General features: G+C 49.3%; 10 protein-coding genes across 10 annotated transcripts; 5 read left to right on the plus strand and 5 right to left on the minus strand.

Annotated features, from left to right (window-relative positions):
* Nucleotides 1-972: 972 nt before the first annotated feature.
* CPAR01_07112 (uncharacterized protein) lies at nucleotides 973-1,581 on the plus strand (the record flags this gene model as incomplete). The annotated part of the gene is made up of 1 exon (XM_060491383.1): nucleotides 973-1,581. The coding sequence occupies one exon, from the start codon at nucleotides 973-975 to the stop codon at nucleotides 1,579-1,581; it is 609 nt and encodes a 202-aa protein (XP_060350257.1).
* A 1,633-nt stretch (nucleotides 1,582-3,214) lies between these two features.
* On the plus strand, nucleotides 3,215-4,366 carry CPAR01_07113 (uncharacterized protein; the record flags this gene model as incomplete). The annotated part of the gene is made up of 1 exon (XM_060491384.1): nucleotides 3,215-4,366. The coding sequence occupies one exon, from the start codon at nucleotides 3,215-3,217 to the stop codon at nucleotides 4,364-4,366; it is 1,152 nt and encodes a 383-aa protein (XP_060350258.1).
* A 1,194-nt stretch (nucleotides 4,367-5,560) lies between these two features.
* On the plus strand, nucleotides 5,561-6,803 carry CPAR01_07114 (alcohol dehydrogenase GroES-like domain-containing protein; the record flags this gene model as incomplete). The annotated part of the gene is made up of 2 exons (XM_060491385.1): nucleotides 5,561-5,933; nucleotides 6,007-6,803. 2 exons carry the CDS (start codon nucleotides 5,561-5,563, stop codon nucleotides 6,801-6,803), a joined length of 1,170 nt encoding a protein of 389 aa, XP_060350259.1.
* A 1,302-nt stretch (nucleotides 6,804-8,105) lies between these two features.
* On the minus strand, nucleotides 8,106-9,446 carry CPAR01_07115 (uncharacterized protein; the record flags this gene model as incomplete). Its single annotated transcript, XM_060491386.1, has 1 exon — nucleotides 8,106-9,446. One exon carries the CDS (start codon nucleotides 9,444-9,446, stop codon nucleotides 8,106-8,108), a length of 1,341 nt encoding a protein of 446 aa, XP_060350260.1.
* Nucleotides 9,447-10,166: 720 nt separating this feature from the next.
* CPAR01_07116 (uncharacterized protein) lies at nucleotides 10,167-11,336 on the minus strand (the record flags this gene model as incomplete). Its single annotated transcript, XM_060491387.1, has 1 exon — nucleotides 10,167-11,336. The coding sequence occupies one exon, from the start codon at nucleotides 11,334-11,336 to the stop codon at nucleotides 10,167-10,169; it is 1,170 nt and encodes a 389-aa protein (XP_060350261.1).
* Nucleotides 11,337-12,302: 966 nt separating this feature from the next.
* CPAR01_07117 (MFS transporter, metabolite:H+ symporter) lies at nucleotides 12,303-13,963 on the plus strand (the record flags this gene model as incomplete). Its single annotated transcript, XM_060491388.1, has 2 exons — nucleotides 12,303-12,554; nucleotides 12,608-13,963. 2 exons carry the CDS (start codon nucleotides 12,303-12,305, stop codon nucleotides 13,961-13,963), a joined length of 1,608 nt encoding a protein of 535 aa, XP_060350262.1.
* Nucleotides 13,964-14,756: 793 nt separating this feature from the next.
* Nucleotides 14,757-16,805, minus strand: CPAR01_07118 (uncharacterized protein; the record flags this gene model as incomplete). Its single annotated transcript, XM_060491389.1, has 1 exon — nucleotides 14,757-16,805. The coding sequence occupies one exon, from the start codon at nucleotides 16,803-16,805 to the stop codon at nucleotides 14,757-14,759; it is 2,049 nt and encodes a 682-aa protein (XP_060350263.1).
* Nucleotides 16,806-17,417: 612 nt separating this feature from the next.
* CPAR01_07119 (uncharacterized protein) lies at nucleotides 17,418-18,081 on the minus strand (the record flags this gene model as incomplete). Its single annotated transcript, XM_060491390.1, has 3 exons — nucleotides 17,418-17,544; nucleotides 17,608-17,843; nucleotides 17,932-18,081. The coding sequence occupies 3 exons, from the start codon at nucleotides 18,079-18,081 to the stop codon at nucleotides 17,418-17,420; spliced, it is 513 nt and encodes a 170-aa protein (XP_060350264.1).
* Nucleotides 18,082-19,738: 1,657 nt separating this feature from the next.
* On the plus strand, nucleotides 19,739-20,059 carry CPAR01_07120 (uncharacterized protein; the record flags this gene model as incomplete). The annotated part of the gene is made up of 1 exon (XM_060491391.1): nucleotides 19,739-20,059. A coding segment is annotated over one exon (321 nt), but the record flags the coding sequence as incomplete, so codon positions are not given.
* Nucleotides 20,060-20,947: 888 nt separating this feature from the next.
* On the minus strand, nucleotides 20,948-23,156 carry CPAR01_07121 (glycosyltransferase family 2; the record flags this gene model as incomplete). Its single annotated transcript, XM_060491392.1, has 5 exons — nucleotides 20,948-21,423; nucleotides 21,482-21,675; nucleotides 21,725-22,794; nucleotides 22,843-22,944; nucleotides 23,013-23,156. 5 exons carry the CDS (start codon nucleotides 23,154-23,156, stop codon nucleotides 20,948-20,950), a joined length of 1,986 nt encoding a protein of 661 aa, XP_060350266.1.
* Nucleotides 23,157-24,553: the final 1,397 nt, after the last annotated feature.

Consider the following 24,553-nt stretch of genomic DNA (forward strand, 5'->3'; position numbering starts at 1 on the left):
CATACCTCCAATTGTTGATCGGTGAGAGATTGCTACCTGAGTGATAGCAGCTACCGCTTCCATCACCTAGCGTGTGATGACTAAGGCAAAGGATGCCGCCAGTACGACATCTGCTTCCACTCCATTTGCTCAATTACAAATGCCACAACTTGAGCATTGAAGTTAACAAGAGATTTGTCGTTCTCCCTAAAGAAAACGAGACATAAAATGGCACTAATATTTTGCCAGTCTCACATGGTTCATATACATGTAATGTCATAAGGTACTTGATTCAATTCAATCAGGTTCCAGACCACTGTGCGTCTGCTCTACCAAGCTTGTGTGCTAAGCCTCAGTCGCTCACCAAGCCATCCACTGAATCCTTCACACGCTAATGCTGACGACTAAATTTAGATCCTAATCCTTCTCCAACTTTGTATGTATGCTGTGCTCCGACTCGCACTTAGCCTTGCACTTTCCCTTCGCTTCATTTCCAACACGTGCATCACCGAGATCAGCTGAAGTTCATCGGATCCCGCTGTGGTTCATCCAGAGCTTCTGCGAGGCGAAGTTGGAAACCATTGACGGAAGCCTATGTTTATGCTTATCCGGATGACATTTCGGTCTTGTGTCCATTGCTGCGGACCACTTGGCGAACTTACTGAGGTCTGCATCGAGGCTTGTTCGAGCTCTGCCGCAAGCCGTAATACAGGCTAGGCCCGTCGTGACACTCTTCCAACGGAAGCCCACCTTAGCTCCAGCTCCAGCCTCACCGAGCATAGCAATCATGCGGCCATCGTGAGAGCGCTGGTCATCCTTTCAGTGATACATAAAGCCACGGCTCTTTTCCAGATTATCCACCACTACCACTACCTCAACAGTTCATTTCCAAACTAGCTTCTCTAATTCAGAGTTTCGTCGCATCACAACTTGCTCCAACCTACCCAAAACATACTTCGTACTATTATTCAGGCTTGGCTCCAACGCAATACAATGTCTTCCAAGCTCATCCTCGCCCTGGGCAGCATCATTTCTCTCGCTGCGTCGCTACCCCACGCAGCTCGCGAGTGCACCCCAGCCTTAACACCGGGCATAATCGCTCATCCTCAACATTTCAACATCTATCAATCCGCCACGCAACCGAACCATCCCACAGACAACGTCCCGCATCTCGACCTCCACACCAATATCACCCGCCAGGTCGTCATTTTCACCGGCATTCCGTCTTCGGCTACGACTTGCTCACTCGGCTGGCGCCAGGGACCAATTGAAACCCGTGTGTTCCGCGTCGACGGCAACGACCTCGTCTCTTCACGCCAGCTCAAGTCCGAAGGCTTCCCAACATGGACCAAGGGAAGCAACGTTCTGATCAACCCCACGACCATCACGCCGTTCCAAGAAGGCAGCGAATTCTCGGCGGGCATGGATTTCACATTCTGGGACCAGCCTGAATTCTCCGCCCCTGCGACACACGGCGGCCCGAGTGTGAAGTGTGAGGAGAGAATCGTTGTGGAGTTGGCAGTCAACCTTAACAATGGACAAGATGGTCGTGTGTTCATGCAAGATGATGCCGATAATGGCTTGTACATCTCATACTCTTGAAAAAGGTTGCACTAAGCAAGGTGTTTGATTTGATTTCGCAATTTAATTAATGGGATGGAGTGTAAGCGTAATATTATCTCTCAGCATTGCATAGACATATCGAATTGATGAATAAAACTTACTCATATCCGAGAAATCTCATTATTCCATTATGCATTTCACTTGCACTCTTATAACTTGGAATAGCTCTGAATCTTGGTGATATACGAGTTGAGGATCAGTACTTGGAAAACATGGGGCACCGCTGTCACATAGACGGTCAGTACTTCAGGACACTTTGATGAAGACACCTGTCACTTGTTTGCGATTGCCACCAAACAGACTTGAGCAACTTTGTCACTGCTGGATCAATGGCATATTGCCTTGCTGTTCCAGAACTACATCTACCTGTGGCATTCGGAATTAGACTAATTAGGAGTTGGAAGGTTTCAATTCTCTTTCCAGCGAGCAAGCAAATGAGATCTTCCTCGAATGATATTCCCGCATCTTTCTGTCATGATATCCTACACAACTAGTGTTTAAATTAGGCGAACATCATTCGGTGTATTTATTTCAATGTTCTCATTTACAAGTTTTGCCTACATCCCAAGTGAGCAATAGTGAACACCAGCACGGAATTAGAGGTTACGCGTGTGAGTATCAACGATACTTTAAGTCACATTGGTAATCAACACACCTAAACCTTCTTTGAGGCGATAGCCGGACTAAAACTTTTCCTAAGCTAAGTTTCTCTTCCGTAACGCTTACCTCAATAAGTGATTCCAGAAACGCTCTGATGTCACAAGGATTCCAAGGTGTCTACAGTTGCTGAATCATCTGCGTCAGCAGGTTGCAGGACGAGAAGTTGGGGTAGTGATCAAACAGCGGTACGTACCGCGTCAGCAGGCTGCAGTAGTGTGCATGGATCAAGTGGACCTTCGCTTCGAGGCTGAGGTAGACCATCAACGTCAAAGAAGCATATTCCTTTCCCCGACTAAACATACAGCCGCCAAATCACAGCATCATTCTTAAATCCGAGTCTGTTCAATCTTCTTTGCTGACGTCGCTTTTGGGCAGCTTATGACTCTTTGCTTCGGTTTGTAGGGGGGTATTGTCAACGAAACTAATGTCCACTGCCAGAAATGGACTACCGTCCACCTCCTTACACCAAGGTGAAGCAATCTCCGTCTGTAGCTCGGAATCGGATCATGCCTTGCTGCCCAATCGACTTGCCATCTCCGTGCCCCGAACCCGCAATCATGTAGTCCTAGCATTAGCATGCTGCCACATTCCTCGTCCTGTTCAACCGATATCAGCGAGACGTCCGTTGTACGCTCCATGCGTTAGGACTTCTCCAACTTAATTCCGAACGCTGTTGATCGATGGTGTGCATCTGATCCTAGTCACTGAGATGCCAAATGCCGATGTAGGAGCAGCACGCTAAGTCTTGTTGTGGGAAACCTGCTCAGTGCCATGACGAGATATTGTGCTCTGTCATGAAAGCGAATGTTATAAGTACTGCTGACAGCTCTTTTATAACATATGTGATACACTCTAAACCTCACATCATAATTCATTTTACCAGCGCCAACCGGTTGTTGTGAAAACAGTCCCATAAAATACCTTACTTTCTTAACACACAAAACCATCCAATATGGCCCCTCAACTTCAACAACCCCTAGACACCTACCTGGCTCGGCATCGCCAGCTTTCCCCGACGGCGGCCGTTCGCGTGTCCCCCCTCGCTCTTGGCGCCATGAACTTTGGAGAGAAGCAGAAAGCCACAATGGGCGAGTGTACCAAGGAGACCGCGTTCGAAATCATGGATCACTATTACTCTCAGGGCGGTAACTTCATCGATACCGCAAACAATTACCAGGCCGGCCAGTCCGAGGAATGGGTCGGCGAATGGCTCGCATCGCGAGGCAATCGCGACGATATTGTGCTCGCCACCAAGTACAGTAGTGCCTACCAGCTCCATGACAAGTCAAAGCTTCAATCCAATTACGGCGGCAACAGCACAAAGTCGTTGAAGCACTCCGTCGCCCGGTCTTTGAAGGCCCTCCAAACGACCTACATAGACATTCTGTATCTTCACTGGTGGGACTATTCTGCCTCCATTCCTGAGGTCATGCACTCACTCAATGATTTGGTCTCTTCTGGCCAAGTCCACTACTTGGGCATTTCCGACACCCCAGCCTGGGTGGTAGCCAAAGCAAATCAGTACGCCCGTCTCTCAGGACTTCGCCAATTCGTCGTCTACCAAGGCAACTGGAACGCGTCCTTGCGCGACTTTGAGCGGGATATTATCCCCATGTGCCTGGACGAAGGCATGGGTCTTTGCCCTTGGGGCGTCCTCAACGCCGGCCGCTTCCAGACGGAGGAGGGCTTCAAGGAGCGCGAGAAGCACAATCCGGGCAGACAGAACAAAGTTTCGGAGCACGATAAGAAGGTTTCCAAGGCTTTGGAAAAGGTCGCCAACGCCAAGGGCGCGTCGCTTCCCGACGTTGCAGTCGCCTACGTCATGCACAAGGCCCCATTTGTCTTCCCTATTGTGGGTGGACGGAAGCTAGGTCACATTGAAAGCAACATCAAGGGACTTGGTCTCGCTCTTACCGAGGATGATATTCGCGAGATTGAGGGTTCTCACGAGTTCGATCCTGGATTCCCTCATACTTTCCTGAGCGGCACCTCCCTTTTTGGAGGCGCCCCCAAAGGAGCTTACCATCCCGGGGATGTGTGGCTGACGAATTTGATGGGCAAGTTTGACTGGGTTGAAGCCCCCAAGGCAATTTCATCGGAATGAGGTAGACTTTCCTTAATCACTGAAGCTGTGACTCTTGACACCGAGGTATCGCATATATAGACAAGTAGAAAGCCTCTCGCCAAGATTAGAAGATTTTAAACGATGAATTTGCAGACTCATCCCCGATCATTTGCAAGACCCAGCAGTGTGACTTTGTTCGAAAATAAGTGGCACCAATCAATTCAGTCCTGAGCACCCTTTTGTTTTTCGCGCATTCCGACAAGATCGACGCCATTCCTCAAATGCCTCTCCTTCCATTTTCATTCATCGTGTCGTATTTTTCCCGTATATGAGGAGTATTCTGTAGGTGTGCAGTTTACCTTAGGTATAAAAGGGCATGAGTTTGTTTGTCTAATCGATACGAAGAATTTCTGGGTCGAATCGTTCTGCTCTGATTGTGTAACTATCGACTTCCACGTCGGAGAAAGCGTGAGCACTTTGAAAGATAGCGGATGAGACTAGAGCTAATGCCACTCCCAAAAAAAATAATCATCAGGCTTCTTCAAGTCAAACACATTTTCTACGTGATGCAACCAGTATCCTTGCCCCAGTAAGAGGCTATTTGACATGATTGACTGTGGATTGGGCATGCTCATTCGCTTCGCGGCCGGATTCTTCCAACCAAGGTAGATAGGACGAATTTGAAAAGATGACGACTTGGGAATGTAACTCAACTGGTTCAAGAACTTCCTCAAAGGGATATTGACCACATAAAAAAAGGCTGTGATCCTAGTCTGCATACGGTCACAGTACTTCAGTAGCAAGGTACTTGGAAAATATCAAGTGATTGGCCGGACTTAAGATAACTAAAAGGCTGACGCTGGCTTGGTCCCAGGGCCCAGGCCAAGCCCGGGTTGTGGCAGGAAGCGGATTCTCCAATGCAACTAGGCTATCTATGTGCACTAGAGAAGGTCAAGCACCTGAGTCGGCCCGCGAGTTTGTGGTTGTCTCCATGCAAAATCTGACGTATGCCGGAGCAGTGGCCGAGACCGCGGACAAAAACACCGCCTCGATTGCCAAGGCGCTGCGGAATACCTTCCATATTGGCCAGAAGAGCCTTGTATCGAGGAAATGGAGCAACGAAGAGATTTGAGAGCCAAGCCTCTCAACATATAAAGATGGCATTCCTAGATGGGACAAAGGAGAGCTTACTTCCTCATTCACCTCACGCAGTCACATTTCATATTCCTCGCTATGGCTCTGAACAACACCTTCGGCGCTTTCATGCGCGGCGTCATGTACCGCGGTGTCCCCGGTGAGATGACTGTGGAAAATATCCCCATGCCCACCATTCTCAACCAGACCGACGCCGTAGTCCGTATCACGACTTCTGCTCTATGTGGTTCTGACCTACACGTCTATCGCGGCTACCAGGGAGGCGCTCCCCCGTGGAACATGGGACATGAGGCCATTGGCTACATCTCCGAGCTTGGAAGTGCAGTCTCTGGGCTCGAAGTTGGTGACTACGTCATCATTCCTGACACGGTGAACCACGGTCGGCTTGAGATGGAGCCAACTGGTTTGGATTTCTACGGTAATGGAGCTGTTGTCACAGATGGTCTCCAGTGTAAGTCATCATCCCTCCTTAAGACGAATCTCCATGGCTTTCATCAAAGAAAGCTTTTGATTCATTGCCACAGCACCTTTCGAGACTGACATGCAGTATGGTTTAGCTGAGTACGCCAGAGTCCGATTCGCCGACTCTAATTTAATCCCTATCCCGCTCACACGGGAGACAGCGAACACCACCATCGAGCAAGACTACCTAACCATCTCCGACATCTTCGCTACAGGTTGGGCAAGTCTTGACTTTTCAGGCTTTGAAACAGGCGATACGGTGGCAGTCTTCGGCGCCGGCCCAGTCGGACTCATGGCTGCCTACTCGGCCACTCTTCGCGGCGCCTCGAAGGTCTATGTGATCGACCACGTCCAAGCCAGGCTCGACCGCGCTGCTTCAATTGGCGCAATTCCCATCAACTTCGCAGCCAGCGACCCCGTCGCCCAGATCATGGCTTCCGAACCGAACGGGGTCATGCGCTCCGTCGACTGCGTTGGCATCGAGGCTCTCAACTCGACTCTAGAGCATCAACCCAACATTATCCTGAATCAGATGGTCAACCTCACCCATGTCGGCGGAGGCATTGGTCAAGTTGGAGTATACATGGCGCAACCAGACTCGCCCGGCTCTCCTCTAGGGTCCACATTTTCTCCCATCGCCGAGTTCCCTCTGTCCGACTTCTTTGGTAAACGCTTGAAGTTCCAAGCTGGCCCCGTCGATCCCAAGGTGTACGCGCCGATACTTGTGGAGCTTATCAGCAGCGGCAAGGCCAGCCCTCATTTCATCGCTTCGGCGAGTATCTCGATTGAGGATGTTCCGGCCTACTACGCTCGTTTCAATGCTCATGACGAGATCAAGGTTTTCATCAGCTTTCCTTGACCGATCATGTCTGTGAGTTGATTCAACCTTCACTGAAAAAACATCGACGCAGTTGGCAGTTGGCAATCAAGGACGGGAGTGTTAGAGACAAGAGTGTAGTTGAGGAGGTTGCACTCTCATTGGTTCACGGTCAGAGCAGATGCCTCTCCAAGGCAACCTCATGAGTTTTAATCAACAACAACCTTCCGCAGTGAACGTACATACTCAAACTTCTTCCCACTCTACTTTCAAAAGCACTGCGCTTTTATTGAGTGTCTCCTCTACTCGTGGTTAAAAACCTCGCAGATAAAAATCTTCTCCGATGTCAACTGTTGTCAAATCGCTACCACACCTTGACTGAAGACAGTGACCCCATCTATCGAGTTTTTTTCAGTGTTTTTTTTTAAAAAAAATATCACATAGTACAGTGGTACTAATCATGATATTCTGCTCATTTGATTGAGACTAGGTGACAATACATGTAACTCCAAGATGATGGTCAAGTTAGCCGGCTGGCTCACTACTTTCTCGTGGTGGAGCACCTCCGGCGACCTACGGAAGACTTTTAGCAGGTATCACGCACGGAAGCGCGAGTAAGCGTTGGGTGGGGTCAAGTTTCCTGTCATCAGGGCCAGATATGTTCCGCTATTCGCCACAAAATGTTCGGTGGTGGCGTTTGCCACGAGGTGGTCGGGGCAAGGAGCTGGGAAGATGAACACCGAGTTCGTGGCTAGCATCTCCGGCTCTCAAGTCCAAGATGACTTAGGTAGACATTATGACCTGTTCGGAGTTGGTGTTTATTGAGACGCCATGGTGTTGAGCCGTACTTCACTATCTCAGTCAGAAATAGCGATAGTCGATATAATGTGTAGTATGTCCAAAGAGCCGGATTCCCCTCAAGTCTTAACCACTGTTTTAATGTCATTTTGATTGCATAGATTGAGATGTACAGCTCTACCTGCTGGCCTTCCTTGCATCATAAACTCGCAAGTCTCCAAACACCTTCACATACGACCATACCCATTGGAAAACTCGGGATCCCGTCCGCTCTCCCTTAGATAAGCTAATGAGGGCCGGATTAGTAGTTGAGTCGGTGACGATCAGCGAATACCCGGTGTTGTATGTTTTTTTTCTTAACGTTTGTGATGCTACACTTGTGGTGGGAGACGGTGGGTGACGAGAGCGGCGTTTTTGCGATCTATAGCGGCTTTGGTCTCCTTTTAACAGTTTATCGTATTATTATATTTATTTTCTTAAAATTGTGCTGTAGTAATGATTAACCAAAACTACTAATCAAGATGAACTAAAGTGTTGAGTGGTGATTTATCCGAACAAATACGCTAACTGACTTTTATAATGGCTGCCATTATCATGACATCCCCATTGGTTGACCAAATGCTCAGCGATATTAGCATACGTCTTTATCTTGCACTGCCGCTCCAACATCTGCAGACGACTAAATACGTATTCTCGGTGTTCCAAATCGGTTAATGCCGGGCCAACAAGGGCGATTGGCCAGAGAAGAGCTGTCCCATACGGTGAGCTCGGCGGGATGAGACGTAAAATTTCCATGGCCCATCCTGGGAGGCTGCCCATGGCAGAAGAGGACTTATCTGGCTGCTGCTGTCTTCTGTAGACCAGAGCTGCCACTCTGTAGAGCTCAGAAATCAGCTTCTCTTCGCTCCATGTGTTAATACACACGAAGGCCTCGAGCTTTTGAAAGGTGGGGCCATATATCAAACTTGAGTCTAAAAGTAGTCGCAAGTCGGTTTGTTCGCTCTGACCTGAGAATTGAAGGGCCAGACTCGGTAGCCAACTGAGCGTTCCGTCCCAGGCAATTATATCGGCATCTGATACTAACATATCATTGGCGCCTATGCGAGCTATGATAGTGGGGAAATAAAATCGATGCGATATTGTGGGTGATGATGGTCTCTCATAGTAGAATGTTGATAACGTCGTGGTTCGCAGTGACGTAGACCGTACAAGATCATTATATAGGAATGAATTGGAAAGAAAAAGCATCGCGTCGGTCTGATAACCCGTCTTGGAAGTTTGCGTAAGTCTGTCCAAAATGTTGCTGAAGAGCTGGGACGGGAAGAGCTGAGCGAATAGCTGCAAGTGGCTTGTTCCGTTTTCTTTACCCTCTCCGTGGAGTTTCTCATAGAGCATAAGTAGAACGGATGTTGCCAGTAGCGGGATGATATCATCGTTTTCAACGATCTCCGTGGTTCGTGGGGTGATGACTGGAATCAAGGTATTCTGGCCTTGGCTGAATGCGTCTTCACGGGCCTCTGGGTTTGACATGACTTTCTTGACGAGGTCGCTGCATCCTCTAATTGCCTTGGCTCTATACCGTAGCATGGTAGCACGCATTGTGAATTGTCCGTTCTCCCAGCTCTGAACACAACTGAGGGCAAGCATGGCATCGAGAACAGTTCGATGTCTCATCGCCAGTGGTATCAGAACTTTGAGAAAAGGGTTAGAGGCATCTTTGCAGGTTGGGTAAGTTGTCGAGAAGAACTTCGTATAGCGGTCCAGGATCTGCTTGTCCAGTGGGTCAAGATGGGACGACCAGTCAGACAAACTGGGATACAGTCGGAAGTCTTCAGCCGATACCGTATTGAGTGAACCAAGCGAAGGCGACGGCGTTGGCAAGAGCATGAGAGCATTGGACGGCGAGCTACCGGGAGTGGACACTGGTATCCCTCTGGCTTTCTCAGATGTCGACTTCCTAGGTAAGGGACCTCTTCTTCTCATACCGTCTCTCCGCGCATCATCTTCCCATACAAGCTGAGTGCCCCTGTCACAGTCAAGATCCAGTCTTTGGCAATTCTCGCATACGGGGACTGCGCTATCGCACTTCTTTCGTCTAGGGTGTGTAAGTAAGCAAGCGAATCTGACTGGCTCAGACTGTACCTTCTTCTGCATGTCCAACAGCCATCTCTCGATCTTTTATTCGAAGATTTGAAGCTCATCTCTCTATAGAGGAGCGGCTCTTGGTGTGACCGTGGCACGACCTCGACTTTGACATCGGCAGGGCGGGCGGGGAAAAGCAAGTTATCTTTGGGCCCAGTGATTTGGTGTGGAGACATAGATATGGAGCTAATGCCCCAAGTGGAATAGCACAAAATGCCTCAGCTAAAGGGTCCTTTTATTTGCAAAGGCTTAAAAGCTAGAAGGTATTGCCTGCTTAAAACAATCAAAACAAATCATATCATCAGATTTCGCGTTATCACCGAACACAAGCGTATTTACTACAGTGAAGACTCGACATTCTACAAGATCATTACCACATCGCTTATCTCTTCTAAAGATTGCATTCCATATCGAGGATAGGCTGCTAGCAGCAATTCTAACTAAACTCAATAATCCATCAATCTTCTAGGCCTTGTTTCCAGGCAGTCCCATCTCACTGGTGGTATCCTGAAGATACTTGATCATCTCCACACACCACTTGTTAATCTCCTCCGAACTCACTGTCTCAACTCTGCAGAGACCAGGCTTTCCCTCAGGATCCGACTCGGCAACGTTCTTCGCATACCTCTCCTGCAACTCGGTCAAAGCACTACGAGCACGATGAGCCATGACCTCCAATCGGTAGGTGGTCCACTGGTAGTATAGCTCGGTCAAATGAGACTTGTTTTTAACGTTGGCGTTGGTCGTATCGTCGACAAGGAGCGGGTTCTTGGGGCGAAATGAGGTGACGACTGTGACGCGCTCGGGCATGTTTTCGACGGGAGCGGCGGTATGGGAGATGTAACGGCCCTGGAGAAGGACGGCGCAGCCCTGCAATTTGTAAACGTCAGGCTTGAAAGACGTATTCCATCTTTCGTTAATGCTTACCATTTGCGGCGCCTTCACCTTTACGGTGGTACCATCTCCCTTCATCAACTCAGTCTCGCCACCAGTCATATGACGAGCATCCGAGAGCATAACAACGCAGACCCAAGGATGCGAGTCCTTGTGCCACTCAATAATAGGCTTTGATTGATCAGTGACAGCTCTGACCTGGCCCTTTTCGGCCTCAAAGTTCTTGATAGCCTCTTCAGTAGCTTCAGGAGGTACAACGGGTGTCTTCCGAACCGCATCGAGACCACCTGGTCCAAGCTGGACATTGGTGTGGCTGATCTCATAGTCCATGGCAGGAACGAGTTGGACACCAGCAACGTCGCTCACAATCCTGAGAACTTCGGGGGAATGCCATAGATCGTGGATGAAAGCGGAGTAACGCGGTGCCATGCCTCGAAGCTGGACAGATCCAGGGCGAGTGTGATGGAGGCAGTTGTCCAGGACATCTTTGCTGAATAAGTCTTGGCGATAACGAAGAATGGCCTCCTGGGAGAGAAGCGGGAAAGGCTCGGTTGTTGCGATGGGGGACAGGACAGTCGGTTCTAGAGCAAGGTCCTTCATGGTCAGGACCTTGGAGGGAGGGGAATACGCTAAATGCTTAGCGGGGTTGAAGGGAGCAAAACTCGGTGTGTAAGTGTCATTCTTGCCAGGCATGAAGGCGTCCAGGCTGGGGACGCTTTCGACAGAGATGGGAGGAGCCATGGCGACCGTTTAGGGTCTCTAGACAAAAGGTGAGAGAACAAAATTCAATCAAGATGCGACTGGGAAAGTTGTAGCTTGATAATGTTATCTTATCCGATGTTTGGTGGTTCTAGTAGATAGGTATATATAAATATATATATATACATCCGTGCGACTAAACATAGACAGGAATTAGCAATTTCCATGTCCAGTAATAATACACAGGGTCATTCCAATGTCCACTCTGACTTCTCTACTCCCTCAAACATAGAGAAAGTGCGGGGAAAGCAAGCACGCACTATACCATAGCTGGGGTATTCAAAGCGCAATGAAACAACAAGTCGGCAGTCAAACCAGTCACGAATAGTACAATTCTACACTTGACCATGGAAAGAGTAATTCAGCCGCCCAAAGAGGAAAATAGATTCTCTCCGATCGGAGTGTGAAATGAGAAGGTTGCAGGTGACATATCCGCGTTATACCAAGTTTGGAGTATTTGAAGCGGAACAATCCGAATACCGAGTTGTTTACGCAATCCTTCGGTTGCCGTTGCAGATAGCGCTATACCGGAAATGGAGTATTCGAGGCGCCGACCCAACAGTCAGCCAGTTCCAGGGGATTAGACTACAGCACCGAGGCTGTCCAGGGTGACAAAGTCATTATCTCTTCCCTGACCGTGTTCCCTTTCCTGTTTGGGAAAAACATGGCGAAATTGGATTGATATCCATTCGAATCTAGGGCCTTGCCTTTATCGCCTTTACCCAGAATCTACCACGCGCACAGTCCCGATCTCCAACTTGACTTTGACCTATCAAATGAAGCTGTTGCTAAAACCTTGGACGGGCAAGATATATAGGCATGTCAAGTCTGGGATCCCTGGAACAAAGATCAGCCATACCATTATTCTCAATCTTCTCGATTATCTTTACCTCAGGCTATCTTGTTATTGTGTATCTCTCTTTCCGCTCACGGATTCACATCATTGCGATGGCACCTGACAAGAAAGATGTTGAAGACACACCGCCCGTCGAGAAAACTGCCACCGGCATCTCCCACTCCAAGGGAGAAGTCGAGATGATTAGAGAAAACGTAATTGATATGCGAGGTATTGATTCCGGCGTCAGCGAAGTCTATCAACGAAAGGTCGCTGTTATGAACCAAGCTTTGGTAGACATCAGCATGGGCAGCTTCCAATGGAAGGTATTTGCCATGACTGGATTCGGATGGTTTGTGGATAATGTGAGTGTCAGATCCCACATGAGCTTACGAGAAGACAGCTAACAGGTATCTAGTTCTGGATGCAGGCGATCACCATCATCGGTCCCCCCGTTCGAAACGAATTCCAAGTAAAGCGCATTGCTTTTCTTACCCTCGCCAAATATGCCGGTCTCGTCGTTGGTTCCTCCGTCTGGCCCATGACAGCCGACATCATCGGCCGCCGCTTGGCTTTCAACATCACCCTGCTTATTTCCTCAGTCAGCGGCTTGATCGGGGCTGGAAGTCCCAACTTCGTAGCCCTTGCTATCTTCACTGCCTTCATTGGCATAGGTACCGGCGGCAACCAACCCGTCGATAGCGCTATCTTTCTGGAGTACATCCCTGCTACTCACCAGTACCTCCTTACAATGCAATCTGCTTTCTGGTCAGTTGGTCAGGCAGTAGCAGCTTTGGTTGCCTGGCCGCTCATCGCCAATTACTCATGCGATCCAAAGTCTGAGGCTGGCTGCACATACAGCAACAACTTGGGCTGGCGCTACACCTACTGGACTTTCGGTGGTATTACTCTCACCATGTTCCTTCTTCGACTCTTCTTTCGAGTATACGAGACTCCCAAGTTCCTTCTCAGCAGGGGTCTAGATCAGCAGGCTGTTGATACTATTCAGAAGATCGCCGCCAGAGACGGGAAGACCTCGTGGCTCACTGTGTCCCGCTTCGAGTCTATTGACGCTGAACTGAATGCTACCCGCACGGAGACTACTGCGCCGGACAATACCAACAAGGACATCATCAAGAGAAGTTTGCACAAGCTTTCACTTAGCAAAATTCGTGTGCTCTTCTCCAGCCCTCGTATGGCCCTTTCTACAACTTTGATGATCTTCCTCTGGTGTTCTATTGGGATGGCCTATCCGCTCTACAATTCGTTTATCCCTATCTATCTTGAGAACAAGGGCGTTACTTCAGGTGCCAAATCCACTAACGATGTGTACCGGAATTATGTCATCCAGGCTGTCTGCGGTATCCCAGCTTCGCTCCTTGGCAGTTTCACTGTCGACCTGAAGGGTATTGGCCGAAAGGGTACTGGAACGATCGCTTGCTTGTCAACTGGTGTCTTCCTGTTCCTGTTTACCCGCGCCACTACCCAGGCTGGTGTTCTAGGCTTTTCATGCGCTATTGCCTTCTTTCAGAATCTGGTATACGGACTCCTGTACTCTTACACTCCAGAACTCTTTCCTGCTCCAGTTCGTGGTACTGCCAATGGCTTAGTAGCCCTGTTCAACCGCCTGAGTGGTCTTATTGCTCCTATCATTGCGGCGTATGTTGGCATTGACAATGACTACCCCGTCTGGGTTTCGGCAGCCTTGTTTATTTTGGCTGGTCTAATCTTCTTAGTCCTGCCCTATGAGACCCGAGGTCGCGCTGCGGCTTAAAATTTGAGATTTTTTTGTTTTAGTACACAGCTCGTTTCTCATAGACACTTGAATAAACTAGGGTATATATCACGGCTAACTGGTTATGGTAAGTATGATAATAAAAGTTAGAGCTCTAATATCAAATAAATGGTATTTATAATTATAAATATATTATAAAGTATCATGACCTAGTATGCATAACTAGAACTAACACGCGCCCTACAGGCCCCAGCGATTATAATATATCATAGCGACTCATACCGTTTAATCTTCATTAATATTATTAATGTTAATCTTTTACTCAAAAATTAGTTAGTGAATTTCAATTTACTTAAAGCTATCTATTAATAAGAAGTTGAATGATAATAGTATTTTGAAAGGTATAGTTGAAGACATTATCTTAGTTTTTCGAACGACGTACGAATTTGTGTTATTAGTATACTTAACTAAGATCTAGCGGCCATTAGAAGAAGCGTAGGTGTTTAGAAGATGATGGGACTGTAGTGGTGCATGAGATCGCCGTATGAGGCAATAGACTCCAACAAAATAATGAGTTATGGGCTCCCTTAGCTCACACCCCCAAAATGTTCAGGAACGAGTCGGGGATTGATGATATAACCTGCCAATCAGATGTCATGGGTCTGAACTCGTGACAAGTCTTCAGCTTACCTCTATAAGGCCGGAGTTCTGCTACTTTTATATCTTCACCTACGGCGTTTCTCTTGTCACGAATCGAGTTCTTGAAGAGTAATTTTATCACATCACACCACTCCAATCTGTAAACCAAACCATTTCTCGCTAGCATGCTTGCTTATTCCAGAACAATTTCTGTCTTCTCCAGCCCTTTAAAGAAATCTCGTCGATACCCAAAGCCAATGCCTATTCTTTCGAAAGAACCTGTGTCATTCTGATGGCGCAGCAGAAGCATTCCGTGTTCAGAGATGGCGAGACAGTGAACCTCCAATAACAGTCTCTCATTGACGTCCTTCGCGAGCCTGCAGTAGTCCAGTTCGGCGACAATCTCCTGCTTTCGCGCCTCATACACAACCAATTTGCCTGTGAGGCAATCGACAGCATGGACATCCTGGCCCGGGTTAGAACCAAAGCTGAACTTATTGACACCGTCCACGCAGACACAAATATCGCCCCACTCTCGAAGCTGTGATCCGGGGCTCCAAAGATTTCTTAGGAGCCCTCGAGCACGGACACGAACCAAATGCGCACCTTGAGCAACCGCTTCTGATGGCTCGACATCCAAACTGGAACCGTCGCCGAGTAACTCCACCTCAGTCGACATCTCAAATTTGTGCCACATACAAGCCCTCAGGCCAATAGGAAGACTCGCCCAAGACCAGCTTGGGATTCCTGCCGTGCCTGGCCATCCTATGTCGAGCCCCGGTGGTCTTGAAACACGCCACAGAAGGTCCTGCGCAAATGTTGCCCGCCATAAACCTGCCATATACTCGTTGTTTCCGGAAAGAGCAGTTAAATATCGCGTCGCTAGTCCCGCCAACGCATCGAATCTATCTGCCGGGCTACTCAGGCTCCGCGCCGTATATGACTCTACAACTGAGTTCCATGCAAGCCAGAGCTCCTCTGGTTCCGATATACGGCACTCAGCAAGAAATTTGCGTACATGAATGGTAGAAGTATCTAGAGAGACAGAAGAAGATGTCTGCTCGGCATACTCGCCACGCCCACAAGCCCAGCTGAATCGCTGACCACCCCAGAAAAGCAGTCGCGGCGACAAATGCTCCTCTTGAAGCGTCCATGCCCGAAGGAATAACGGAGCTCTTGATCGGAGACCAGCAGGCGCCGTAGGTTTCACGGTAAGCCAGGAGGTGCCGACGCGGCATGGCTTGATTTGCTTTGACCACGCGAGACGCGGCGTTAGCAACGGCTGCGTGGCCTTAGCCGACATTGTCGCGCAAATGGTGACAGCGGCGTTACCATAGACTTCCTGCATACGGTGTATTTCCACCTTTTTATCTTGAACGTCATCCTGGATTATGCACAGCGAGTCAACCCAGAGGAAGCAAAGCTCAAGCTCGTTATCTGGGTCACTCAATCGCCGGGTGATTTTGATAGCATCGCGTACTGTGCCTGGAAGAATTCCAGTGTCAAACGGTCGATAGCGACTCTCCAAGTTGGCCCTCAGCGTTTTTCCCTGTTCGATTAGCTCGTTCTCGTCGCCACTGAACGTGCCGGTGCCCCAGCAGTAGCTCAGGGCCGTATAACGAAGGGCCTTGCCGTTCAACAAATTCTCGCTATCGACCAACTGCGCTCGTGAGTCAGAGAGGAGGTGAAGAAGCCGAGTGGGCATGCGGTCCGAATATGCGAGGTTGCCACAGTCAATGTGACACTGTTCACACACGCGGAGCCAATCTTTAATCTGCTGAAAGATTGTATCGTCCTCTGAATTCACCGAAAGCTTCATAGGAGGCTTCGGGTCCATCAGCGGTGCACAGCTGACCGTCGCCACCGGCATCTTGCTTTCTCCATCTTCGTTGACGTGTATCTTTATCGCAAAGCCACCATCCTCATCAACCAACTTCGCGCAAACCGACCCTAACGAACGCCCCAACACAGCAGCATGGTCGGCAGTGACGCCTTCGAGAAGCAGCGCCTGACGAAAGATGCGGCAAGTGACGCAGAGCTGAGCACACCTGTCGAGAGAGGCATAGTCTTCGTGAAAAACAACAGCTTTCGGTGGAAGAATGTTATGGCGCCTGTGGAAATCGAAAAGAGCCCGAATCTGTTTGCAGCCACGGCACTTTTGCTGTCTGTCCAGATCGCCGAAGTCCTCAATAGTAGAAAAGCAGTCGTCTTTCTTCCGTGCTCGGAACAACCACGACATCATCCTTTGCGAGGTAAAAGTATCGCGGAAAGGTCGGTTCCGATTATCAAATTATTTTCTCTTGGATATCTGGTAGATCACGCGCAGTGCTCCCTGGAGCAGACGCGTGGCTTTATTGGGCCGCGGCAGTGTCAGGCTGACTTTCTTGGCTCGACGAATCGCATATCGAGACCTGATTCAGCTGTAAGACATCCGAGGTCAGCCATTCCTTCGCTTATGTACGTCCGCGCGTTCTTTGTTCACCATCAGGCTGTTGGTTTTCGGGGCGTTTACTGCATCCATACTCCAAAGACGGCGATCTAGCCCCAAATGTCCCAATATTGCGGCGCGAGGGAACCCTCATTTTTTGACTCATCACCTTTGCATCCCAGACGTGAGGAAGTATTTGAAAAGATCTACATGTTTGAGCAGATGCTTTGAACGTGCGTTGCACCATAATGAGATAAGGATCCGACAGCGTCTCTCTTCAATTCAATTCTTAAACAAGCGAAGATGAAGATGAAAAAGCTTACTTTGTGTGGTAGGTACGTATCGATGATGTCGCGGAGCTAGATTATGATGCAACACTATACAATTCCCTTGACTATCGAGGCCTTTCAACACCCTTCTGGCTCTTCAACTATCAGTGAACGGTTCTACATCAGCAAGCTGCTCTCGGTCAAACAACTCGGCAGCCCGAGCCTCTGAGGCATCTGCGCAGATTTTCCAGATATCTACTACCATGACAGCGACCGCGACAAATCTGCATAAGTTGGTCAGCCTGTATCCAGATTATTGAGTGGGAGTTAGGTATTTCTTCACGTACGAAGCCACCCCGGCTACAACGCCGGCCGTCTTTTCGGGGCCAGTCGATCCATACTTGTGAAATGATAGGGCAAAAGCCCAGTCTGCAGCGGCGAATCCGGCAGCAAATAAAGCGCTGATGAGGAGTGTGATGCGGCGGCTATTCAGACGATTCTCTTCGGTCATCAAGGTGTTCGGCCGTTGAGATGAAAAGATTGCGGACAAAATGAGTGTGTTCACGAAGAGTGAAAAACAGCTCTAAAAGTGCTCCAATGGTCAGCATACGGTCCGAAAAGATTCTGAATGGTGAGCTTTGCGAGGGGAGGGACCGAGAAACTCAACGCACTAGAGCAGAGGATCCCCATGGAATTGCGGGCGATATCGGGTGATTGAACTCCAATGGCATTGATACAAAGGCCACGATGCCAGCCATCGTAAAAGCAAATTGGGTGAGGAGGTAGACTCCGTGAACGGTGAACCAGTGAAGTCTGATCATTGCGAAGGTTTCGGATAATGAATTAAGGCAGTGTAGTTAACGGCCAACTTTTTCGTATCAGATGTGGAAGAAGCTGAACTTCCCAAGCTCGTCTTCTCCAATAGGTTGATCTTATGTATCTGACAGGAGGCCTCCATCGAAAGAGACATTTCTGAGCGTCTGCCTAACGCCACACGACTGAAATAGGACCCCATACGCTTTCGTCTTCTCCTGAGACATTTTGTCGCCTTGCCGGCAGGTAGCATACTTTGTCTGTTACACCAACATTGTCCTTGAAAAAAACTGAGAAAGCCACCAAAAATGAGGTGGGCGAAGCTGCTAAGCCACTGAACGAGGCAGCATTTTTTCGACGCCTGCGCCACAAGCTGTGCCCGACATAAGCACGCAAGGCGAGATGGCAGGCGGGGCTTAGTGATGGCTGAAAATGAGAGCTCACGCAGAGGTAGACAGACCTGAATGACGCTTGGTTATGTATCTGAGCCAGGAGAGGCCTGTACTGATATGGATGTTTAATTTCCTTACCTTACTCGATTTACGGAACGGCAACGCACGCCTGATACCATAATGCTAAGAACAACTCTGAGTATCTTCTCTGGTTTGCTCAATGCGTTTTGAGATTTGCTGTCTTCATGGGCTACGTGGGTACCTTTTATTGGTTCGCCAAGAAGACACTGCTGCCTGAGACCTTCTTGAATTTCCAGTGAGAGGAGGCAGAAGAAAGATAAGAGGAGAAGATGGAAAACTTGTTCATCTATTAGTACTTCATCAGCAACTCCGCGGTCTCATGGTGAAAATCTGAACGCTGATAGATTTATGCACTTTGCAAATGCTCGTAGAGTTTAATGAGCTTGGAGCCTCTCAAAACAGTATTCGAGAGCTAGTCCGAGACTAGTGCGTATCGATCTTACCCATCCGAATCTCCAGTATCGCGATTTCACATGGCTTGTCAATTCTGCGATGAAGAGAAGCGAAAGCGGCTAAGTACTGTGAAGTTGGGGAACCTCCGGCGGGGTATACGAAACGGCTGCTCTCGGTGCGTCTTCCTCGATCAATGGATCAGATTGGCTCCGATTGATACGCAGCAAGTCTATAAAATCAGCATTCACCAAGGCCATGCCTTCCGAGTCTATTGTATGGAGTCGTACGAAGATACAAGGGTCGATATATTCACTACAGATGGTAGATCGCTCCACACTAAGCACTACAACCAGTAATTCTTAGCAGATGTCGGATATTGGGGAGATGGTCTACCATGCCATAATTTTCGTTCATGTTCACACGGCTGATCAATGATTTCATAGGCCAGGAAAAAAACCCGTTACACTCAAAAAAGATTGCTGCTCACCTTCCAGGAAGCACAAGCTCCGAGGCAACCCTTCAAACAATCAAAGGTTGGCTTAATGAGTGGATTTCAAGTCACACGTGTTGTTATGAAAGTGGCAAGCACGGGCATGATCAACGAGCCTCACCGAAGAGACTTCTCCAGATCAGTGAGGATCAAGTTATTCTGCGGGAGAAAGTTGGGCAGCAGCGTTATGTATGCCTGAGCTATTGTTGGGGTGAAAGCGCCCAAATCGCTAAAACGACCAAAGAGACAATCAAAGATCACTAGAGAAACATACCTTGGCATCAACTTAATGCAGCATTCCAGGATGCAATCACAGTCTGTCGTCATCTAGACGTCTCGTATCTGTGGATCGATTCATTGTGCATTTTACAAGATTCCGTAGCAGATTGGACGGAACAGGCTGCGCAAATGGCCAATATTTATGCAAACGCATATCTCACAATCGCAGCAACAATTTCTAGCGACGCGTCTGGTGGTTGTTTCAGAAAAACAAGTGACAAGTACATGTCAAAACTCTCTCCAGGGTACAAAGATACATATGTTCGCCATGAACTTCCTGACTTTCCACTTATGTCGAGGGAGTATCAAACAAGAGCAAGTCCAGACTGGCCACTTTTGAGTCGTGGATAGGCCTATCAGGAAATGCCACTTTCACGACGGGTACTGCACTTCTGTGCCCAGGAAGTGGTATTGGTTTACCGGGTTTCACAGAAAAGCGAGAGCATGGACAACGACCAAGATTTTACTTGCGAAGATGGATGGAGCGGGAGGGTATATCCCTATGTTCCATATGGTATTCTTGAGAAAGACCCATAATCTCTGTGGTATCGAACAGTAAATGAATACTCAAGGCTTCGACTCAGTAAGGAGCAGGACAAGATGGCTGCCCTATCTGGGCTGGCGAAACAAATGCAATCTTTACGGCCCCCCGAGGATCGGTACCAGATTGAATGATTGAGAACTATGACAACCCCGAAGATGTGTGGAAGCATATGAATAGCTTGGATCCATTAAGTACACGAGGTGTTAGATTTGATCCGGAAGAATTGTTGCGACTCTAAGGTTACGAAGAATGTGGCACAGCCGAACACGAGCAGGCGAGCTGGGGGCAGAAGACGAAACTCCAAGACTCCTAAGCGAGTCTCGAGGTCGACAAATTACTTTCAAGGATGAAAGAGATCGCAAATTCTTCGTACAAGTATTACTATTTACTATGATTATGAAGAGCAGCAGCGCTGCCAGGGTACTTCCACGATTACTCTATCCACCGTGATATACAAGAGCACCAACTATGTATGCTGCGGAAGCAGTGTGTGCAGGCAGACTTAAGTGCTTGCGTCTATGTCCATGGTATAAGGCCGTTTCCATACGGGTAAAACCGTCAATGCTACCTCCGTCATCTCAATCGCGAAAATCAAATGTCTTGACTCCATTTGTCCATGTATAATGCAAGCTTTTAATAACAAACACCTCTTCATCGTTTTCACAACCCTCGCATGCCTAGACACCGGTGGAATTTTACCAGTTGCAGAACATGAAGTAGTGGTTGATAAACAGGTTGTAGACGTTGATGATGATCAGTGGTAAGGGGTGGTACCAGGTGAAGCCAGTGACAAGGCGCCATGTGACGACACCGACCATGGCACCAGTGACAATGAGGGTCCAGATGATGCAAAGAAGGCGCATGTTGCGATACTTGTTGCTCTTGTGGGCCTTGGAGTCGCCAGAGGCAGCCCAGAGAAGCTCGATGTTGAAGAGACGATCCTTGATAGCGGTGAGGTAGGCGTAACTCTGGACCGTCATGGCATGCTGCACGTTGAAGCCATACTTGGCCTTAGCCCAGCAACGCATGAGGATCACACCATATAGGATCGAAGGGATAGCAAAAGCCAGGTTCCAGAACTTGAACCATTCCGGGCGGATAGCAAGGAGAAGAGTGCCGGCAATAGGGGCAAGGAAGATGTTGAGTGAAACTGCAGCGTAGTACAAGAAGCCTGCATTTGGTTAGATGGGCGAATGGTCACTGTATCGCTGTGAAGTAGAAGTACAAACCTGACAGATAACAGATCTTTTGCATGAGGGTGAGATTCGAGACCCAGAAGTGGCCGTTTGTAAGAAGAGTCGTTGAACCACGAGCCCATCGCATCTGCTGGGAGAAGAAGGCGCGAGGAGAGTTGGGGCAAACACCGGTGGCGAGGCAGAGAGGGATGTACTTGACCTTCCAGCCGCGGTCAACCGCACCAAAACTGTGATATATTAGTCAATGGTCTTGCAAGTTGGTTGGATCAAACTTACCCAGTGTGAACATCCTCGGAGAAGCCAATTTCCGCCGTTCCACCGACCTCGACAAGAGACTCACGACGGTAGAGAGCATTGCTACCAACGCAGATTGAGGCTCCCCATCTGTTACGATTGACCTGCACGACACGGTAGAACAATTCCTGAGTGGCACCCGCACCCTGCTCAACCCAAGTTTGGTCGTCAGTGACGCGGAAGTACTGAGGGCTCTGAACAAGGGCCGTCTTATCATCGCCCAAGTGCTCAACCATCAATTCCTTAACAAAGTCAGGGCGTGGGCAGAAGTCAGCATCGAAAATGGCAAAGAACTCTCCGCTGGTCTGTGCAAAGGTCCATCGCAGGTTGCCAGCCTTTCGGAGACGGGGCCGGTCATCGCGAACAGAGTAGTTGAAGCCATATTTCTCAGCGAGAAGTCGAACCGGTTCCGAGTTGCCGTCGTCCATGACGTGAACCTGGAGCTTGGACGCAGGCCAATCAATATTGACAATGTGCTTATATGTGTTTTCCAGAATTTCGATGGGCTCGGAACAGCAGGGGAGGTAGATATCGACAGTCGGGGCGTTGTCTTCGGTAATAGGGAAGCGCTCAACCAAATCCAAGTGAGCCTTGTAGTCCCAGTCTCGTCCAATGATTCCGACGGCGTAGGAGATCAACAAGTAGATGCACATTGCTCCCGCGAAGACGCCATACCAGTAGAATGCGGGGGCAGAGAGCGCGAACAGCCACATTCCGGCGCCAAGCGAGAGGAAAGAGAAGACGCCAAAGATGTAGAGAAGCAGTCGGTTGGTGTGAACGTAGCTGAGCTTCTCGGTGTCGTTCGGGCATACAGGCAAGACCAAAGGCGGCTCTTCCTTGGGGCAGTAGGTTGCGCGGAAACGCCCGTAAAGTCTCTTGGGAAAAGACTCGCCTGATGAGCGTGGAAGTGCGGTCGTGTGCGTCTCCTTTGCCTTCTCGGGGTCAGAAATAACAGGCGGAACATGGCTAGCTTCAACGTCCGTCTCAGAAGAGGATTGGTGATGGCCCTTTTCATTATAGACCGGCACTTCTCTGCCCAGCGGCGAGGGCTCCTGGTACCTGTTAGTTGGGCTCGGAGAAACGGATGTTGAGCAACCTACGATATCGGGTCTGCTTAGACGGTGGTGAGAGGAGTCGGCCCAGCTCGATCTCTGACCTGATCTGTCTGTGGTGTCGTACGGATGTGTTTGCCCAACAGCGTTCTAAGATATGTCAGTCCCTTTTCCTTCAGACCGGAAGCCATTGCCAGTGGCACTTCATGGAAACGTACCACGGTAAAAGTCGAGTCACTGGCGAGGGAGGGGGCCGCGCTCGAATCGTTGTCGGTGTCGAACGGGTTAGAACCGAACGGATTAGTCGGGGGCGTCAGGCTCGAGTCGGGAGAAGCTCCCCGTGTTGTGTAAGAAGGCGACATTGTGGTATCAGGTTCCCGTAAAGCGACACGAGCTACTTTCCCACAAGATTACTATGTGTGGAGGAGATCGAGAGTCGGCTCCGGCTGGCAGTATAACGAGTGCGCGGAAGGGGTGGTGAGGCAAACGAAGATGGCTTCAAGTGTCGATGTACTCCCATTAGGTTCCTCGAAGTAGACGGCAGGGTCTCTCGGCACCGCACGCGGGGGAGTGTGTTACAAGAGCTCGAAGCTGGAAGAAAGAGAGAGCAGCGAAAGTCGTCAAAGCGAGTGACTGAAAATTGAAAGTAGACCAGCCTCGTGGAGTTGAACTAGCGAGCGGGCGAGGCGGCGAGAGTAGCGCGATGATGGCAGCGGAGGACTAGGAGCCAACGTCTAGCTTCTAGGTGCAACGAGCGGGACGGAGGGAGGAAAGGTTTTGTTCAAGGTAAGCCACACAGACGGCGGAATGACGGAGGAGAAGGTGTAGGGTTCCTTAGGAGAGGCGAGGTGAAGGTGAGGTGGAGGGGAAGACAGGCAGTAACCGGGATTGGATGTGGTGAGAGCCCAAGGTGAAGCCGAGATAGGATGGGGCTGGTGAATGTAGCGGACCCAAACAGGCAGGTTCACCACAGCGTGGAGAGAGGAAGGCGCGGCTACCTTACGGCATGCGTATAGCCTAGACAGACACGCAAGCATACGAGAAACAGGAATAAACGGCCTGGAGAAAAGGCAGAGGAAGACAAGGCGAGCCGTAGTAGCAGGCCACTTCAGGCCAAGCAGGAGTAAACACACCGTCTTGCTTCCTCCTGCAAGGATGTGAATACGGTATCACGGCCACGGAATGAGGCACGAATACGTACAGTATGGTGGTATCCATAGGTAAGTACCTCATTGCTAGGCTGGGCTGGGCTGCTCCGGGCTTGCTTTCAAGATGAGCATGTTTATTCGTTGGATAATGTCCGGATCGTAAGTATCTTCTGCAAAATCGACAAGGACATTTCTCTGCCCCTGCTATGAGTATCCCCGCGAGTCGCCAGCCCACCCGTGGCTAATGTGTGGGCAAGTGAAAAGGATCGTGGCAGGGATACAGCGACCATTGGACCGTTTGGCGGTTACAAGGGCCGCTTCACTGCGGGTATGTCTCTCATGTCTGCATGCGCTTAGCTGCCTGGTTACGGATTGTGTTGACTCCCGTCGCTTGCAAATCATGGCAATGGCCCGGTGGGAGAGATGTGTGACATCACCGCTGGGAAAGAGTCAGAATACCTACTGGCCTTAGCAGGTGCCATTGCAGTTGGACCCAATATCTCAGATTAAGGCATGGCAGCGTAGCAGCGTGCTACGGCTAGCTCAAGGCTAATGACCGTAGGTTGCTGTCCATGGCCAAATCTGCATAGAAGGTTGACAGTCGCCGCAGA

The sequence above is a fragment of the Colletotrichum paranaense genome, assembly GCF_030867605.1.
Source record: "Colletotrichum paranaense strain IMI 384185 chromosome Unknown Scaffold_5.1, whole genome shotgun sequence".
NCBI classification, from domain to species: domain Eukaryota; kingdom Fungi; phylum Ascomycota; class Sordariomycetes; order Glomerellales; family Glomerellaceae; genus Colletotrichum; species Colletotrichum paranaense.